Source organism: Aquarana catesbeiana, linkage group LG01 (genome assembly GCF_042186555.1).
Source record: "Aquarana catesbeiana isolate 2022-GZ linkage group LG01, ASM4218655v1, whole genome shotgun sequence".
Lineage (NCBI taxonomy): Eukaryota > Metazoa > Chordata > Amphibia > Anura > Ranidae > Aquarana > Aquarana catesbeiana.
The window spans coordinates 328,216,889-328,236,306 of record NC_133324.1 but is presented as its reverse complement, the minus strand read 5'-3'; the positions used below and the strand labels follow the sequence as shown (position 1 = coordinate 328,236,306).

At 43.1% G+C, this 19,418-nt stretch overlaps 1 protein-coding gene across 4 annotated transcripts in view; it reads left to right on the top strand.

The window, feature by feature from the left end:
* Nucleotides 1–19,418, top strand: part of INPP5J (inositol polyphosphate-5-phosphatase J) — a 137,027-nt gene that overhangs the window by 81,398 nt on the left and 36,211 nt on the right. For all 4 annotated transcript variants that reach the window (XM_073631027.1, XM_073631036.1, XM_073631018.1 and 1 more), the window contains 3 exons: nucleotides 11,519–12,066; nucleotides 18,929–19,036; nucleotides 19,127–19,235. In XM_073631027.1, the coding sequence (XP_073487128.1) occupies nucleotides 11,519–12,066; nucleotides 18,929–19,036; nucleotides 19,127–19,235 (765 nt within the window). The remainder of the gene's footprint in view (nucleotides 1–11,518; nucleotides 12,067–18,928; nucleotides 19,037–19,126; nucleotides 19,236–19,418) is intronic.

Genomic DNA, 19,418 nt, shown 5'->3' with positions numbered 1-19,418 from the left:
TTGCCTTTCATTTCTATTTTAAATGGAATGGGTTGTTTTACAAGGTGAGGGCTTATATGTACTTTAAGTTTACTAAAACAACCCATATTGGAAGAAATGCAGATATCAAATATTATTACATATTAATACTATTGCAGTACAGATTGCTGTGTTTATTTTTCTTCATATTAGCTCTTTTTATTTGCAGTGTTTTGTTCTTTTAATTCAAAATCAACTATTGGTCCCTTTTACCCAGGCTATACAGTACAATCAGGTCCACCTGTCAGTTTTTCAAGCAGACCCAATCAAAGGTTCCATGCAAGTCTATGGGTAGACAAATGTAAACAAACTGGCCTACATTTACATCCAACTTTCCTCGAGTCTGTCCTGGTCTGGAAAAAAATTGAAAAGATCTGCCTCAGTTTTAATTTTGTAGACCTAAATGTGACAGCTGTGTGATGTAAACAGTCATATTTAATCCAGCCGCCCATGGATCAAACATAATTTTGAAATTACAGAGAAAAACATAATGGACACGGATGTCACAGTGGCATCTGTCCCGTTCTGCTCCAGGTATTTCTTCACAGATACTCTGCTGATCAAAATGTGTGAAAGAGGACATAAGCATTTAGAAACTAGAAGCTCATAAAATCAACTAGTTTCAATCAGTTAGTTTTTCTATGCAATCATGTGAAGCCCTGGCACTCCAGCTTATTCCTCTGTCTCTCTGTCTGGTGAGAAGGAACTCTTTTCTGGGCCGACAACATCTCCACAACCCTGAGAGCTATGGACACCAGAGGGATGACATCTCAGCTATAGGGGATTCAGCACTGGTGTGGGACTCTCCACAGTATAGAAATTTGATAAAGTTTTTCAGCCACATCACTGTATAGAAAAACTAAAAAAAAAAATCAAAAACAGTATTTAGTAAGGGATTTTTTAGAAAATGTACATAGACAGGATCAAAGCAATAGGAAGTAACATTTAACTGGTGAGTTAGGACCTGTTCACATGGGCGTACTACAGCATTCACCTTTGTGAGGGCCCTGTTTGCCTGTATGGCGATACGCAGGGGTTCATGCTTTCCTATTTATGTCAATTGGGACACAATAGGTGCATGGACTGCTAATCCCAAATTGCTTGATGTCTGTGAGGGTGTGGGTGCAAGACCGGAAATACACACTGTCTGTGTTTGGGGCTGTGCACCCACATGGCTGTCAAATTGGGAGCAATGTCTATGTCCATGCAGCCGTTGTGTCCCAATTGACATGAATAGGACTGCCTGCACGGGGATGCATGAATCACCTGAGCATCCCTGTGCGAACAAACACGGCCCTCGCATGAGTGTAGGCTGTAGTATGCTCTGTGTCAGCAAGGCCTAATTATCATGAATTTTTGTCTACATTACAGCTGGGTTCACAGTCCTGTGCGTCTTTTGGTCCGTTTCAGGTCCGAATTCAGTCCAAAATTCGGGCTGAAATCGGACCTAATACGGTGAATGGAGACACCCCGGACTCCTACTGTGAGCCCCTGCATTCTATAGTGTGAACCCAGCCTAAAGGGTAACTCCACTTGCGTGAGAAAAAAATTAGTAAATAAAGAAAAAATAATATAGTGTATACAATTGTGTCACAAGTCATATTGTAATTGAATGTTATTAAAAATTACCTTTCCTTTTCAATCTTCAGCTCTGTAATTTTCTGTAAAATGCGATGCAATATGGCTACCTGGAGGTGTTCTGTACACATAATATGTACACAATGCCCCCCCAGAAACATAATTTCCTGCTTGTGTGATTGGCTCACTGATTTTCCCAGAAGTCTGCCCTAACATAGAAGTCAGATTTCAGGCATCCCATGCAACAAAAATGTGATTTTTGGTGACATATTTCCAACAGGAAATCACGTCTAAAGGGATGCAGGCCCAGCAGCTTTCCTCAGTAGAGCCCTGCAGGTGCAGTAGCTGATTAATAATTATGAAACTACTCCCATTAGACTAACTTTCCCATATGGATACAAACAAACACACAGGGATTTCTTCAGAACAACAACAGGTAGGAATCTGCAATAAAGTTTGTTAAAATCCTTGTAATTTACATAGATTAACCAGAGGGGAATGTTTTTTTTTCTCAACAAAAGTGGAGTTACACTTTAACCACTTCCCGCCTGCCATATAGCAGAATGATGGCTGGAAAATGGTTGTATTATCCTGACTGGGCGTCATATGATGTCCACCAGGATAAGCCGCTTGCATGTGCCCGCAGGGGCATGCTGCGTGGTGATCGGTGGTGTGTAGCTCTGACACACCGCATCTCCGATCTAGGTAAAAAGCCTATGACTAAAACAAATGGAGGACCTGATTCATACGACACAACATAGGGAAGAGGCATTTTCTAGGACTTGGCAATTATGGACGATGTTTATATACTCGTCGGCGGGTCAATCTTTGAGAGGAGCAGACGCCTCCCGGTGAGTGTACAGACACATGAGTAGTGCCACCAGCACTCTATGAGCAACACCGTAGTTGGTTGGGATCTGGATATTGTAGGGGCCCACATGTTCGCGGGAACCGAACCGATCCTACCTCCCTAACCCTCCCCCCCCCCCCTTTTTTCCCCTTTATAGTCCCCCGCCTCCCTAACCCCCCCCCCCACCCCATACCTTTCCTCACTTTTCACTTTCCTCCCTCCCCCCTCCTCTATCTCTCTACCCTCAATTTATCTCTTTCTCAATTTCTATTCTTAATAATAATATAGAAAATAGAGGACCGGCGCAGTGGGATCCTGCAGTGACTGTTGTCATACGCACACTACAACCCTAAGATTCAACTTACTATAATTATACAAATTGATGTTTGGTCTTAGACTGTCAAGATGAAGACCGATATAGTGAATAAGAACCGTGTAAGAATTTATATCTTGTCACTATACTATGTATATGATCAAACAATGTATATGTATGTTTCTGTGGGCTCATTTGGGCCGTGTTCTTGTCTTAAATAAATAATTAAAAAAAAAAAAAAAAAAAGCCTATGACGTCACATGGTAACAAGGAAGTGCCATTTATCGACTTTTCCTCTACTACTCGCGCTGACAAGGCTTGAGTAGAGGAGAACCGATCAGAGGCTCTCCTTACAGTGGGAGTCTGCGCTGATAATCAGCGCATTGATTATCAGTGCAGACCAGATGCCCACCAGGTATGCCCACTAGAGCCCACCAGGGATGCCAAACAGTGCCCATTAGGGATGCCAATCTGTGCCCATCAGTGATGCCTGTCAGTGCATCCTAATCAGTGCCACCTATAAGTGCCCACCAGTACCACTTATCAGTGCCCACCAGTGCCACCTATGAGTGCGCATCAGTGCTGCATATCATTGCAATCAGTGCTGCCTATCAGTGCCCATCAGTGCTGCATATAAGTGCGTCATCATCAGTGCTCATCATGTTTACAATGTTTTATAACAGAAACAAAGAAAAAATTTTTTTATTTGTAGCACAAAAAATAAAAAAAAAACAGTGGTGATTAAATACCACCAAAAGAAAGCTCTTTGTGGGAAAAAATGATAAAAATTTAGTTTGGGTACAGGGTTGCATGGCTGTGCAATTTTCAGTTAAAATGCGACAACGCTGAAAGCTGAAAATTGGCCTGGGCAGGAAGGGGGTGAATGTGCCCTGTATTGAAGTGGTTAATGCTTGTTTTAAAGCTTTTTTACTGCTTGTTGAACATGTGTACACACTTTAGTTTCCATAGTCTTTACACAGACTGGGTTCAGACTGGAGCACGGAGCGCCTCACAACAGGGGTCCGTTGCGTCTCCATTCACCGGTTCAGGTGCGATTTCAGACCGAATTTTTGGCTGAATTCAGACCTGCAGCGGACCGAAAGACGCACAGGGCTCCTGTGCAATTTGCTCCAGAGATGTGTGAACCGGCTCCATAGAGAGCCGGACACAATCTGCTGCTACGTGAATTGGATGTGGTAAACCACATCCAATTCTCAATAGTGTGAACCCAGTCTTAATAGAGTCAATGAGGGTTATTTACTAAAACTGGAACGTGCAAAATCTGGTGCAGCTCTGCATAGAATCCAATCAGCTTCCAGGTTTTATTGCCAAAGCTTAATTGAACAAGCTGAAGTTAGAAGCTGATTTGCTACCATGCACTGCTGCACCAGGTTCTGCATGCACCAACTTTAGTAAATCTCTCCCAGTGCTTCTAAAATTTATATTTCAGTTAAAGATGTAAACTATACAGCAAAGTCTGGTGTATCGAGACATATTCTGTTTTTTTATATGTCTTAGAGCCCTTTCACACTGGGGCGGGGGGTGGCGTCGGCGGTAAAACGCCGCTATTATTAGTGGCCTTTTACCGCCGGTTTGCGGCCGCTAGCGGGGCGGTTTTACCCCCCGCTAGCGGCCGAGAAAGGGTTAAATACTACCGCAAAGCGCCTCTGCAGAGGCGCTTTGCCGGCGGTATAGCCGCGCCATCCCATTGATTTCAATGGGCAGGAGCAGTAAAGGAGCAGTATACACACCGCTCCTTCACCGCTCCGAAGATGCTGCTGGCAGGACTTTTTTTTACCGTCCTGCCAGCGCATCGCTCCAGTGTGAAAGCCCTCGGGGCTTTCACACTGGATACACAGCAGCGGCACTTTCGGGTCGGTTTGCAGGCGCTATTATTAGCGCAATAGCGCCTGCAAACCGCCCCAGTGTGAAAGGGCTCTTAGGAATATTCCCTGTCTTAGGTCATCAGACAAGTGACATTTTCTTGGCATTTTTCTTTCCATCTGCTGAAATAGTCCTTCTCTTACATTCTCTATAATAAAAATGAATTCAGACTCAATGAATAACTGCCACAGCAGGTGTGCAGATCCAAGAAGTCAGGTGCAGGATCTCATCTGAGTACATGGGAGACAAAATTAGGTGACTCAACTTTCCACAATACACCAAACAGCAGAATATAACTGTAAAGAAGAGATATTATTATCATTTTATTTTCAAGTTCTGTCCCCATGTAGTCCTTTGTCCCATGTCTCCTAAGTGCTTTCGAGAATCAGCATAATCACTTCTGCCTAATTAGGAGTAAAGTGATCCAATAAGTTGTACAGCTAAACCAGCAGATAGTAGTGTGATCTTCCTGGCTGTGCTGTGTGGTAGAGGTATGCTAATCACAAGATTAGCTGTAGACAGATACAATTTTGTTGTCCGTTAAAACAGTACAAATAGTTATTTCAACTGTGGGTTTGATTTACTAAAGGCAAATAGACTGTGCACTTGCAGTTGCCCTCTGCAAGTATAGTTGCTCCAGAGCTTAGTAAATGAGGTAAAGCTTCACTTTGCAATGAGTACCCAATCACGCGTACAAAAAATTAAAAAAAACAGCATTTTTGCTTGCACATGATTGGATGATGGAAGTCAGCAGAGTTCATTTACTAAGCTCTGGAGCAACTGCTCTTGCAGAATGGCCCGTAGACGTGGTGTATCTGGATTTTGCAAAAGCATTTGACACAGTTCCCCATAAACATTTACTGTACAATATAAGGTCCGTTGGCATGGACCATAGGGTGAGTACATGGATTGAAAACTGGCTACAAGGGTAAGTTCAGAGGGTGGTGATAAATGGGGTGTACTAGGAATGGTCAGGGGTGGGTAGTGGGGTCCCCCAGGGTTCTGTGCCTGGACCAATCCTATTTAATTTATTTATAAACGACCTGGAGGATGGGATAAACAGTTCAATCTCTGTATTTGCGAATGATACTAAGCTAAGCAGGGCAATAACTTCTCCGCAGGATGTGGAAATCTTTCAAAAAGATCTGAACAAATTAATGGGGTGGGCAACTACATGGCAAATGAGGTTTAATGTGGAAAAATGTAAAATAATGCATTTGGGTGGCAAAATTATGAATGCAATCTATACACTGGGGGGAGAACCTCTGGGGGAATCTAGGATGGAAAAGGACCTGGGGGTCCTAGTAGATGATAGGCTCAGCAATGGCATGCAATGCCAAGCTGCTGCTAACAAAGCAAACAGAATATTGACATGCATTAAAAAGGGGATTAACTCCAGAGGTAAAACGATAATTCTCCCACTCTACAAGACTCTGGTCCGGCTGCACCTGGAGTATGCTGTCCAGTTCTGGGCACCAGTCCTCAGGAAGGATATACTGAAAATGGAGCGAGTACAAAGAAGGGCAACAAAACTGAAGGATATTAGTTATGAAGAAAGGTTACGAGCACTGAACTTATTCTCTCTGGAGAAGAGATGCTTGCGAGGGGATATGATTTAAGTTTACAAATACCATACTAGTGACCCCACAATAGGGATAACATTTTTCTGCCAAAGGGAGTTTAATAAGACACGTGGCCACTCATTAAAATTAGTAGAAAAAAGGTTTAACCTTAAACTGCATAGAGGGTTCTTTACTGTAAGAACGGCAAGGATGTGGAATTCTCTTCCACAGGAGGTGGTTTCAGCGGGGAGCATCAATGGTTTCAAAAAACTATTAGATAAGCACCTGAACGACCGCAACATACAGGGATATACAAGGTAATACTGACTTATAATCACACACATAGGTTGGACTTGATGGGCTTGTGTCTTTTTTCAACCTCACCTACTATGTAATGCAACTGCACCTTGCAAAGTGCACAGTCTATTTGCCTTTAGAAATTCAAACCCTGTTTATCCGGAGTTCCATCTTGGCTTCCAATGGCAAATTAATAGATGGATAGATGGATATAAGCACATGAATATTTTTTAAAAAACGGGGGGAAAAAATTGTTGTAGATATGGCAGTCCATAAAATGTATTTTATTAGATTTGTTTTAAATTAAAAATGAAGGGACTTGCAAGTCCGGCAGGCATGGCTGGATACTCCTGGGCTATCCCCACCACAATTGATTATACACAGTTTATTGCAGGTGTGAGTACTTAGTATCTTTGTGAGGCTCGGTTCACACTACCGCGACTTGGGATCCGACTTGTAAGCCCTCAAGTCGCCCCAAGTCGCCCCAGAAAGAGATTCACATTACAGTGCATGGGAGCGTCTTAATAGACACTACTGAAGTCGCTCCGACTTCAGAGCGTACTCCCTGTACTACTTGGATCCGACTTTGATCCGACTTCAGCCTATTGACTATCATTGAAGTCGGATCGCCGTCTCGCATGATCCGACTTCGGCATGCGACTTGTGCTCAAATGATCTTGAGGGGAACTCCGTGCCAAATTTTAAATAAAAATCCGGCATGGGTTCCCCCTCCAGGGGCATACCAGGCCCTTGGGTCTGGTATGGACCTTGAGGAGAACCCCCTACGCCGAAAAAACGGCGTGGGGGGTCCCCCCCAATCCATACCAGACCCTTATCCGAGCACGCAGCCCGGCCGGACAGGAATGGGGGTGGGGACGAGCGAGCGCCCCCCCCCCCTCCTGAACCGTACCAGGCCGCATGCCCTCAACATGGGGGGTTTGGTGCCTTGGGGGAGGGGGGCGCGCTGCGGCCCCCCCACCCCAAAGCACCTTGTCCCCATGTTGATGAGGACAAGGGCCTCTTCCCGACAACCCTGGCCGTTGGTTGTCGGGGTCTGCGGGCGGGGGGCTTATCGGAATCTGGGAGCCCCCTTTAATAAGGGGGCCCCCAGATCCCGGCCCCCCACCCTATGTGAATAGGTATGGGGTACATGGTACCCCTACCCATTCACCTAGGGAAAAAAAGCGTCAATAAAAAACACAGTACACAGGTATTTAAAATAATTTATTAGGCAGCTCCGGGATCTTCTTCCGACTCCGGGGGTCTCTCCGGCGTCTTCTCCCAGTGTCCGCATCTTCTGCCGGCTCCACCGCTATCTTCTGGCGCTCTTTTGCCAGCGGTGGTCCGGACCTCTGGATCATCTTCTTCCCTCTTCTCTTCCAGAGATGTTGACACGACGCTCTCCCCAGCCAGAATGGTTTCTGTGCGCTCTGCAAGGGACTTATATAGGCCGTGACCCCGCCCCCTTATGCCGTCACAGTCCCTGGGCATGCTGGGTCTGTGACGTTTTAGGAGGCGTGGTCACCGGGTGATGACCACGCCCCCTTATGACGGCACAGCCCCAGCATGCCCTGGGACAGTGACCTCATAAGGGGGCGGGGTCACCGCCTATATAAGTCCGTTGCGGAGCGTTCAGAGACCATTCCAGCTGGAGAGAGCGTCGTGTCAACATCTTTGGAAGAAAAGAAGAAGGCAGAAGTCCGGACCACCGCTAGCAATTGAGCTGCAGAAGATAGCGGAGGAGCCGGCAGAAGATGCGGACACCGGGAGGAGACGGCGGAGAGACCCCCGAAGTCGGAAGAGGACCCCCGAAGTCGGAAGAAGATCCCGGAGCTGCCTAATAAATTATTTTAAAAAACCTGTGTACTGTTTGTTTTATTGACGCTTTTTTCCCCTAGGTGAATGGGTAGGGGTACCATGTACCCCATACTCATTCACATAGGGTGGGGGGCCGGGATCTGGGGGCCCCCTTATTAAAGGGGGCTCCCAGATTCCGATAAGCCCCCCGCCCGCAGACCCCGACAACCAACGGCCAGGGTTGTCGGGAAGAGGCCCTTGTCCTCATCAACATGGGGACAAGGTGCTTTGGGGTGGGGGGGCCGCAGCGCGCCCCCCTCCCCCAAGGCACCAACCCCCCCATGTTGAGGGCATGCGGCCTGGTACGGTTCAGGAGGGGGGGGGGGCGCTCGCTCGTCCCCACCCCCATTCCTGTCCGGCCGGGCTGCGTGCTCGGATAAGGGTCTGGTATGGATTGGGGGGACCCCCCACGCCGTCCTTTCGGCGTAGGGGGGTTCCCCTCAAGATCCATACCGGACCCAAGGGCCTGGTATGCCCCTGGGGGGGGAACCCATGCCGGATTTTTATTTAAAATTTGGCGCGGAGTTCCCCCTAAAGATTCATACCAAACACAGTGGCGGGGATCCAAGTCGGATCCCCGTTCATTGAAAGTCGGATCCACAAGTCGTGTTGAAGTCGGGTTGAAGTCGCGTTGCAAAGTCGCATTGAAGTCGTGTTGCCCCTGTGTGAATCGAGCCTGACCATTACACTTAAGTGGCCTTTGGAAAATTGTCCATATAAGCACACCTCTAGTGAGATGAACTGAGAGTCACATCTTCTTTTCTCTTACCTGAAGGCTGCTCTTGTTATTTTTTTCCTGAGATGGCAAAACTCTATTTGGTATACGGCCCCGTTGGCTGTTAGTTTTACCCATAGGAAGAGGTGAAACACATATTCCTGGTTCAATTGTTTTGTTTTGAATTGTGTTTTTTGTTTTTGCCTTAAACTACTATGCCTTGATACTCTTTTCATACTGTATGTCTACAATACCTCCCACTTACCAAACTGTCCTGGGGTAATACGTTACCTGGTGGGTTATATTGTTGGTTCATGTCTGGCCAAATATGTAGAATTCTGTGATGTTCATCCTGGGTTGTTTTTACCCGTATTGTTCATTTTACTCTATGTCTGTTGACTTTTGGCACAATAAACATTTCTTAGATTAAAAAAAGGGACTTAGAATAGTACATCTTCTATTTGGAACTTTATAATGTAATATTAATTTAAAGGAGAAGAAGGGCCAAAGCTACTTCTCCTATGGATCACAGGAGTGTACTTCGCTCTGCACTCCTGTGACCCATATTCAGCCGACAGTGGGCTAAAGTCCACTGTCGGCTGACATCACTCAGCTGCTCCAGACGCTAGAGCAATACTGACTTTAATATGGAGATCTGCTCAGATATTCCTGACTGGAAACTGTCTCAGCCTCTCAGCACACTGCTGAGAGCCTGAACCAGCCACTCCCAACCTCTCCGCAGCCCGATGCTCCAATGAGCACTGGAGGGGCAGAGCATAGAGCCAGTGATTGACCGTCACCGATTTCTGCTCACTGAAGACTGAGAACTTAGGAATTGTGTTTTTTGTTTTTGCCTTAAACTACTATGCCTTGATACTCTTTTCATACTGTATGTCTACAATACCTCCCACTTACCAAACTGTCCTGGGGTAATACGTTACCTGGTGGGTTATATTGTTGGTTCATGTCTGGCCAAATATGTAGAATTCTGTGATGTTCATCCTGGGTTGTTTTTACCCGTATTGTTCATTTTACTCTATGTCTGTTGACTTTTGGCACAATAAACATTTCTTAGATTAAAAAAAGGGACTTAGAATAGTACATCTTCTATTTGGAACTTTATAATGTAATATTAATTTAAAGGAGAAGAAGGGCCAAAGCTACTTTTCCTATGGATCACAGGAGCGTACTTCGCTCTGCACTCCTGTGACCCATATTCAGCCGACAGTGGGCTAAAGTCCACTGTCGGCTGACATCACTCAGCTGCTCCAGACGCTAGAGCAATACTGACTTTAATATGGAGATCTGCTCAGATATTCCTGACTGGAAACTGTCTCAGCCTCTCAGCACACTGCTGAGAGCCTGAACCAGCCACTCCCAACCTCTCCGCAGCCCGATGCTCCAATGAGCACTGGAGGGGCAGAGCATAGAGCCAGTGATTGACCGTCACCGATTTCTGCTCACTGAAGACTGAGAACTTAGGGATCAACGGTGTTTTATCGCTCAGTTCTCGGGCTTCGAGTTGGCAGGGGAAAGATGCAGCATCATACCTAGGCGAATATGTGTTTAATTTTTCTAACTCCATACTTCTTTTTTTAATAAGGAAGGATGCATTGTGCAATTATAGTAACCTACCTTAACTAGGAAGCATCTTTTATTTGTTCTGGAGGGTTTCAGCAGAAAGCTTGACTAGTTTGCACATCAGTATTGCTCCTCGCACATTAAATAATTCCATCACACCACTAGAACTTTGTAAGAGAGAAATATATTAATTTCATTAGAAAGGTTTTTCCATGGTTTATATACTCTTTCCAATGTACAGGTTACTTAAAAGATATCTATGGTCACAGCATACACTTTCATAATATAACATTAGCATTGTAATAACAATACAGACAAAGTTATTATTGAAAGTTAATAGTTATTATCTCTTTTTACAACTTCCTGGAATCTGCTTTGCAGCTTCTCCTCTACTGTTTTCTTTTTAATTTATAAGGACTACATATCCCATGGTACCTTTACTGACTCTGCCTCCTGAAGCTTCTCCTCTCAGCACCTCTGTAGTTCAGAAGGCAGGCTTTGTGAATATTGTGACACTGCAGAGCCTACTCACAGGCATAGTAAACACGTGTCACAGAATTAATTGAAATAAACGTGGGGATCTTCACAGTTTACAAACTTCAAGATCATTCAGAATAATATCAGTAGGCTAGAAATAATTGACATACAATGTGGAAATGAATATTTGATTTGACATTTTGACCATAGATACACTTTATTTAGTGTCTTAGAAAAAATAACCACAACTTGGATAATCAATTTGCACATTACCCTCTTACTTTGACATTTTCCTCACTGATTGCACAGGTAAATAATGGCCCAATTAGTGAAATCAGCATATGCATGCATGGTAATTAAAGTGTTCTGTGTTTTTTTTTCTAAAGATGGATACTCAGCGTATTTTTGTGGCTCCACCCTCACCAGTGTCATCTCCCAGGCCTCTTGCTCCGACCTCTCCTCGTCTGAGTCCAGCAGGGTCTGGTAGGTCCCAGCCTGAAGGATCTAGTGGATCACAGACTCCAACTTCTAGCACACAACACTCTGTTCGTCCCTTAGCACCCGTTGGTGCTGCTGCTCCTGACCGGTCTCAACCCGAAGGATCTTTGAGACTCCACCCTGTGGGTTCTCTGTTCAGCTCTAAAGATGAGTCTGGCAGATCGCAACCAGAGGGATCATGTCCAGGCCTTCTGTCTCCAACAAGCCAGTACAGACCCTTACCTCATGCAACATCTTCACCCCGCCACTCTCCAGCCCCCAGCCCCAGAGGATCGCCACAGACCAGCAGATCGCACCCTCCTAAGCGTCCAGACAGACTTCAGGAACCAATTATACGGCCTAATAGTATTCATCCACCCCAAGATGAAACCGACAAATCGCCATTCAATGAGGCCATTTGGTGGAATGAACAGAACAAAGCAGGAGATGATTTCAGGTAAAAATGTGTTCATCCAAATCTATTAAAACATAACCTATACCAGTACAACTCCCAGGATTGCCCTATCACGGAATGGTATGCTAACACTTTGCATGCTTTAATGTCAAACCAATCATAGTCTAAATATCAATCCAAAGATCACCTTCCTTGAGTTATATTCAACTGTATTTATAGAACCGCAGTAGTCCTACTGTGAGATAACATTTCAAAATGCCAGGACAATGTTGCTTGTACAGAATGTGTGAAAAGCATTGGATATTCACTTTTAGCCAATAATAGAAAAAAAATATTGCAAGTCAATGATGTATTTCACAGACATTAGTGTAGATAAGTGAGGTCGCGGTTTAGACTAATTATACCAAGACAAGAAAATAGCTGAAATACTATAAAGCTGACTATTGGACAACAAGTATTGTGCTTTATTGAGCAAACAAAGTCATTTCACATGCAAAGTGTTTCCTAATGAATGCTGAATTCTGGACAGATACAACAAATGAACCTACTATTCTTCTTCAAGTCCGGAATCTGCCGGTAAAGTTCCAAATAAGCTAGGACAGGGATACTGGTTTCTCAAACTTCAATGGACTATCTTTAATGAAAAAATATATTAACATACTATTGGAGAACTGCATCTGTCCTAAATACCCATACAAAAACTGTAAGAACAGTGGACAAAAAACTCTATTAAAAAACTTTGTCCATCCCACATTCCCTGTGTGTCCCCGGTCTGCTGTAACATATAACAGTACATCCAAAGTTTACAAAAAAGATGGCTTCTTATTGAAAGGACTGGTGTTCTGGTAACACCATATTGTTTGATGTTGAATTAGGATTAAAATACTGGTAAATGCAAAAAAGTCCTTAAAGTGTTACTAAACTCAGGACCACTATATCTGGTCTCCCACAGTACACAGAACACGGAAATGCAAACATTTTAGTAAATATAAACTGCTAAATACCCATTCTCATTAGTAGTATATAGCAGTCTTGTGAGTTCTATCTTGCTGAGCACTGGTATCTAGTTGTTAAAATTCAGCACGTCATCACAGTATAGCTGTGCAAAGAGCAGATAAACACCCCAAACATCAAAGATGTCAAATAGTGATAAATCTGTGAATACTATCTACTCTCATCTGTGAATACTACGGTATATACTTTTACATTTTTCATCCTTGCACAAAAGGGCACCTGGCTCGCTGAGGTAAAAGGACCTCCAGATGAAAGATCCACCTAGGGTCTGCTTAACACTTAGCCCCATGGAAAAGGACTTTATAATCTCCCTTTATTAGCAAAGTGTCACTTTAAAAGAGGTTGTAAACCTTGAAAAAAAAACAAACCCTGCAAGACAAAGGGATAATGAGCTAGTATGCATCGCATACTAGCTTATTATGAAATACTTACCTTAGAATGATGCCCTGGATTGGTGTTGGCCCTCCAAGTACAGCGCAGACATATTCCACCGGAGTTACTTGCGGGTTCGCGGCTCCGGTGCTGTGATTGGCCGGAGCCGCAATGACGTCACTCCTGCGCGTTGGCGCATGTGGCTATAGTGAATATAACTGCAAGTTTAGGAGATATTCATGGTACCTACAGGTAAGCCTTATTATAGGCTTACCTGTAGGTAAAAGTGGTAGTAAAGGGTTTAATGTGCTTTAACTAGAGCTGGGCGATTTTCTCAAAAAAAAAAAAAAATCTGTGATTTTTAAAAAAAAACTTGATTCACAATTCAAATCAAGTTTTTTTTTTTTTTTTTTTTGATGGACACCGCGCTGGTCCTGAGGAGCTGTGGGCAGGAGTTTTTAGGCGAGGCCGCGGCCTCGGCCTAGTCAGCAGCATCCAGCCTCGTGGAATAGGCCGAAGCCGCGGTTTCAGCACCGGTCCTGGTGAAAAAAAAAAATCTAAAAAATCGATTTGCTGGAAATTTGAATCGATTTGACCTCTCAACTTGATTCAAGATTCAAATCGAAGTTTTCCCCAGCCCTAGCTTTAACATAGATATCAAGTGTTTACTCAGAATAGTTCTAGGAACCAAAAACTGTACCAAAGCTAAATCTTCCGAGAAGTTGTGCTAGTCTTGTGTGTCAGGAAAACCGACATTAGAAATGGCATCTGGGTTAAAGTAGAGCAAATTGAGTGAGCGGCTTACTACATTTTTGAGATGTTGCTTAAAAACGTGCTTTTCAGTTAGATGGAATGTACTTTACATTTTAATAATAAGCCCTCCCTTGGTACAACCTTACATTGTTGCATTCAGCTGGGTTCTAATACATGAGATAGGGACCTTTGCAGGGAGATCTTGGGGATTTAAATTACCATTACTGGTTCACTGAGGAGAGATTAATTTAGACTGAGATTAGTGACAGATGTACGAAGGATATGAAATAATTGATCAAATGAGATTCAGTGGAATTGTCTGAGTTCAGCACTTATGAGAGATATCCATCCTTCCCTAAATGACTAAATGCCATGCACTATAAATAGTGTAGAGCAGGGGTGTGCAACCTTTTGACCTTCCTGGGTCACATTGGAAGAAGAGGAATTGTCTTGGGCCGCACATAAAATACACTAAACAATAATGATAGCTGATGAGTAAAAATAAGGGTGGGCAGATCACAAGTTCATGATCACTGATTATAGATAATGTAACTATCTGAGTAGTAGAACTTCCTTTTTTTGTACTCTTTATTATAAAAGCAAAAGAGGGCAACATAAAGCTAATGCAATATTTGACATTTTTTTTTATAAACATCAATATCTGGTGCGATGGATGTGATAGCAATTTTCAATGAATTCTCGAGCTGCTCATCAGATATTTAGATTTTAATTTTGCCCTTTGTGTGCTTCATTCTTGAAAATAGTCGCTCACAAATATAGGTGCTGCTGAAAACCGATGACATGAATAAGGCATGATTGTGAAGAGTGGGAGATTTCTTTGGGAAGATAAAATGTATAAAAGTCCAGTAAAGAGCCACTTTCAAATTTTTCTTTGGCCGCATGTGTTTGCTAAGTGTAAAAGCATTTTTTACAAAAAATTCCCCCCCAAAATCAACATTTTTTAAGTAATTGTTATGATTTTATGTTGGGCTGCATTCATAGCTGTCTTGGACCGCAGGTTGAACACCCCTGGTGTAGAGTGTAGTGTCCAGATAACCTCAAGACATCAGTAAATTGATCGGTCCTGTAGAAATTACACTCCAGTCACACTTGACAATTTTGTATTTAAAGTGGAGTTCCACCCAAAAAAAAAATTACATTAATGTCCATGAAGTAAATAAAAAAAAAAAACAACATTTGGAGAAATTTTTTTTTTTACTTACCTTTTTATGCTTGTTGCTATGTGGTCCCTTGATATCTGCCTCCTTCAGCGCCTGGGCTCCTGACGTCACTTCCCTCGGCGCCTCCGCTCCCTACTGCTCCTGGGAGATGTGTGTCATCATTTCCCAGGGGTCAGTGGGCTGCGCGGAGGGCTAGGTTGCCATAACAACAGGGCAGGCACTACCGACGCCACCGCCCGCTGTTATGGCAACCTGTATACTTTACAGCGCCGCTACGGCGCATTCCTGCGCATGCGCGAGAACGGGGCAGTGCATGCTGGTAGCTCAGCAGCACCATGTCCCGGAACTGTATGCTTGTGGGCTTCCCATACCCACAAGCAAGATGAAAACAGTCAGGAACAAATTTTATAACTTCATTATTTATATGAAACCGAACATCGGGGGATGAATTTAACAAAAGAAGTGAGTGTTACATTGCAATGTTATAAACTTATGAACAGGAGACACATAATAGGAGACACATAATACAACTTGCCTACATTTCTTAAAGCGGACCTTCAGTCATTTTTCATCTTTCCATCTATTAAATCTTCTGCCCTTGTTGTTTTAACTTTGGATAGTAATTTTTTTTTCTGCCAGTAAATACCTTATACAACCCACTTATTGTTTCTTGTCTGGTCATTAGCCTAAGCTTATGACATCATGCACAGCTCCCTCTCTCACTCTCGTGAGAGTTTGCCAGGAAGGGAGGGGTAATGATTCATAAGAGGGCCAATGAGAGCTGCAGAGCTGGAGGTGTGTTTCTGTGTAAATCCAGGAAGTGAACAGGCAGCAGCTTCAGTTGCCCACAGTTAAAATGGATGCAGCCAGACTTAGTGGAGGAATATTTCTGCAGCATATTTGGCAAGTACAGAATCACAGTATATATAAAATGATCTGCAAAGGGGTTGGAGGGAAGCTTCAGAATGGCAAAGATGTTTTTATTACAAATTATGTGAGCAGACTGCAGTTCTACTTTATTTACCTAGCTGCCTGCTAACTAAGGCTCGCCATACACTGATAGATTTTTTTTTCCATCTATATAGCTCAGATGGACAAATTCCCTGCTTGGCTATTGGATGTAGCCACTGTTTGGCTGACAGTATTCTGCCCATTGATTTTTCAATCGAAGAATGCCAGGCAGTTGGGGGTCAGCAGGGCCACCCAGGAAGCACATTTCGATTGGCTTGTCACCAACTGGTTGAAATTTGCACAGTGTATGGCCAGGTTTAATCCCAATAGTCATAGTATCCTTACAATGTGAGTGGCATTTACTCGGCAGGAATATAGGCCAATGTGTTCACTGCTTAAAGGCAATACCATCTCTATTGAGCAGAGAGGATGATCCTCTGCTTTCCTCTCTTTAGATAGAGAAGTGTTCAGCTGTATAGCAGTGTGCAGATAATGCTATCTATGTCCAGTCATAGACAGACTATGATAACAAACCTGCCCCCCATGACTTGCATTATTTTTACTTAAGTGAAACCACTGCTTCTCTTTCTTTTGACATTGTAATGTTCTTAACAGTAGTGAGGACAGGAACAATCAAAACTTAGCACCACATCCCATAAATTTATATGAACAGAAGAAGGGAAAATGGGGTTAAAAAACCCCAGGACTTTTAAGGTGCTTATATTCTAGGGTAGATAGCATAGATAAACATATACAATTTATCCATAAAAAGATTTTTTATTACAATTGGTACAAATTACACAACATGGTTAAAAAAATGTATCTCAGTATAGGGCTGGGGAAAAAATCGATTTAAATCTTGAATCGAGTTGAGAGGTCGTTTTTTTTTTTTTCACCGTGCCGGTCCCGAGGAGCTGTGGGATCTCAGTATGCACATCCAATATTAGGCAGATAGTGGAAGAAATACCACTTGATATATACCACTCAACATGTTTCGCTCATTTGGAGCCTCCTCAGGAGTTTTGGTATAGATTATGGTATACTAGAAATGAGAAACACAGATAAGATATCGTATTACATCATAAAATCTACAATCTAGAATATATAGGTGTATATATGGATAGCATGTCATATAATACTATGAACAGCTGAAAAAATAAAAAAAAAATCAAACGACAATCAAAAAAATCAATCCATCAAAATGAATAATCTTACCAGGCTGCCAGAAATTAAATACGAATTAGGATGGTAAAGGAGTATTACCGATGAATAACATCAGAGACACAAGACATCAAGTAGGTCTCTCAAACAAAAGTTCCCATCCATTAGGGCCACAGAAGGACAAAGAATTAGTATATCCTTAATGGGGAAAATAAGAGGGATGAAGTAAGGTATCGAACAGATGATGATACCTTGAGAAAGCTCCAAATGAACGAAACATGTTGAGTGGTATCTATTAAGTGGTATTTCTTCCACTGTCTGCCTAATATTGGATGTGGATACTGAGATACATACTTTTTAACCATGTTGTGTAATTTGTACCAATTGTAATAAAAATCTTTTTTATGGATAAGTTCTATATGTTTATCTATGCTATCTACCCTAGAATATAAGCACCTTAAAAGTCACAGGGTTTTTTAACCCCATTTTACCTTCTTCTGTTCATTGTAATGTTCTTAGTTACCTGTAGTGATTTTCTTACCTGAATTTTAGAGTGATTTGTGTATCTCTTCCAGATCTGTACAGTAATCCAGTATGAAACTTTGCCTATGTGCATTATCTTCCTGTAATAAAGACCAGTCACTGCCGCTCTCTCTCCTTGTACCAGGGTGACTGGTTTTGTATCTGCCCTCTCTTATATTTCTATGCAGGCAGCCTGTAGTAGGTGGAGCCTGCTGAGCCCCTCCCACAGCTCTGCTCACTTCCCATAGATATGTATAGTGCCGTGATGATGTCACTGTGAAGTGCAACAAATGTGGTCTCCCACTTTAGCAGCCAATTCTAATGTGGTGTTTGAGTAGTGAACCGGTCCTGACTGTCTACATTGTGTGGGGGATAAATGGTAGTTTGTGAATTACTTAGACATGCAATTGTAACTGCTGAGCAACTGAATTTTTCTTTCTGCTCAAAAGATACCTGAGTGAATAGCAATCAGACAGGACTATTAGTGGATGCCACAAACTTAGCAGATATTGGTAGAGAAGGTCTTCAAAATATGCTTGTTTATCTACCTCTAGTGTTTGTCTGGTCTTAAGCCGACCATAGACAGATTGAAATTTGGCCTGGTTCAGCAGAAACCGTCCGAATTTCAATCCATGTATGGGCCAGCTGGTTGTACTGAAGTCGATCCATTGATGGACTTCAGTACAACCAGCCTGTTGGATTTTTGTCATGTGATCACTGCTAGGCTGCTATAGCTGCCGGCAGTGATCATTGTAGTCTGACGACTTGGAAACCTCCCGCTGTGAGAATACAAAAACTCCATGGGAGGGGTTGAGGGGAGAATCGAGCAAATTTCTTTCCTTTAACCCATAGTTGAAGGAAAGAAAATTGGTTAATGTATGGTCTCCTTTAGTAGTATGTAGTTCTTTGTCCAGTCTGGTGATCATCTTATCTGCTGTCTCCTTTCCTAGGGTATATGTTATTACATGGAATGTTGGATGTTCTGTGCCACCTACGGACCTCACCTCCTTGCTCTGCCTTAATGCTGGAGATGGCAAGACCGATATGTTTGTTATAGGGTGAGATGAATATTTGTGTTCCTCTATTCAGCGGATAAATAAAATGTAACTGGTGCCATATATAACTCTCCCTTTATTGTCTTTCCATAGGTTACAGGAGGTCAACTCCATGATCAATAAGCGTCTGAAAGATGCGCTCTTTTCAGATCAGTGGAGCGAGGTGTTTATGGATGTTCTGAGTCCATTCAGCTATGTGCTGGTGAGCATCAGGCCAAACTCGTGTGTGCTGCAATCAGTCAGCTTTCTATTTACATGTCTCTGACATCTTGCTTACTGTGTATTCAGGTCACCCTCTGTGTATATGGATGTGCTTTACCACAAATTGATTTGTTGGCTTCCATATAGATTTTTCTCTTCTCCCGCTGAAGATTGTTTCACACTC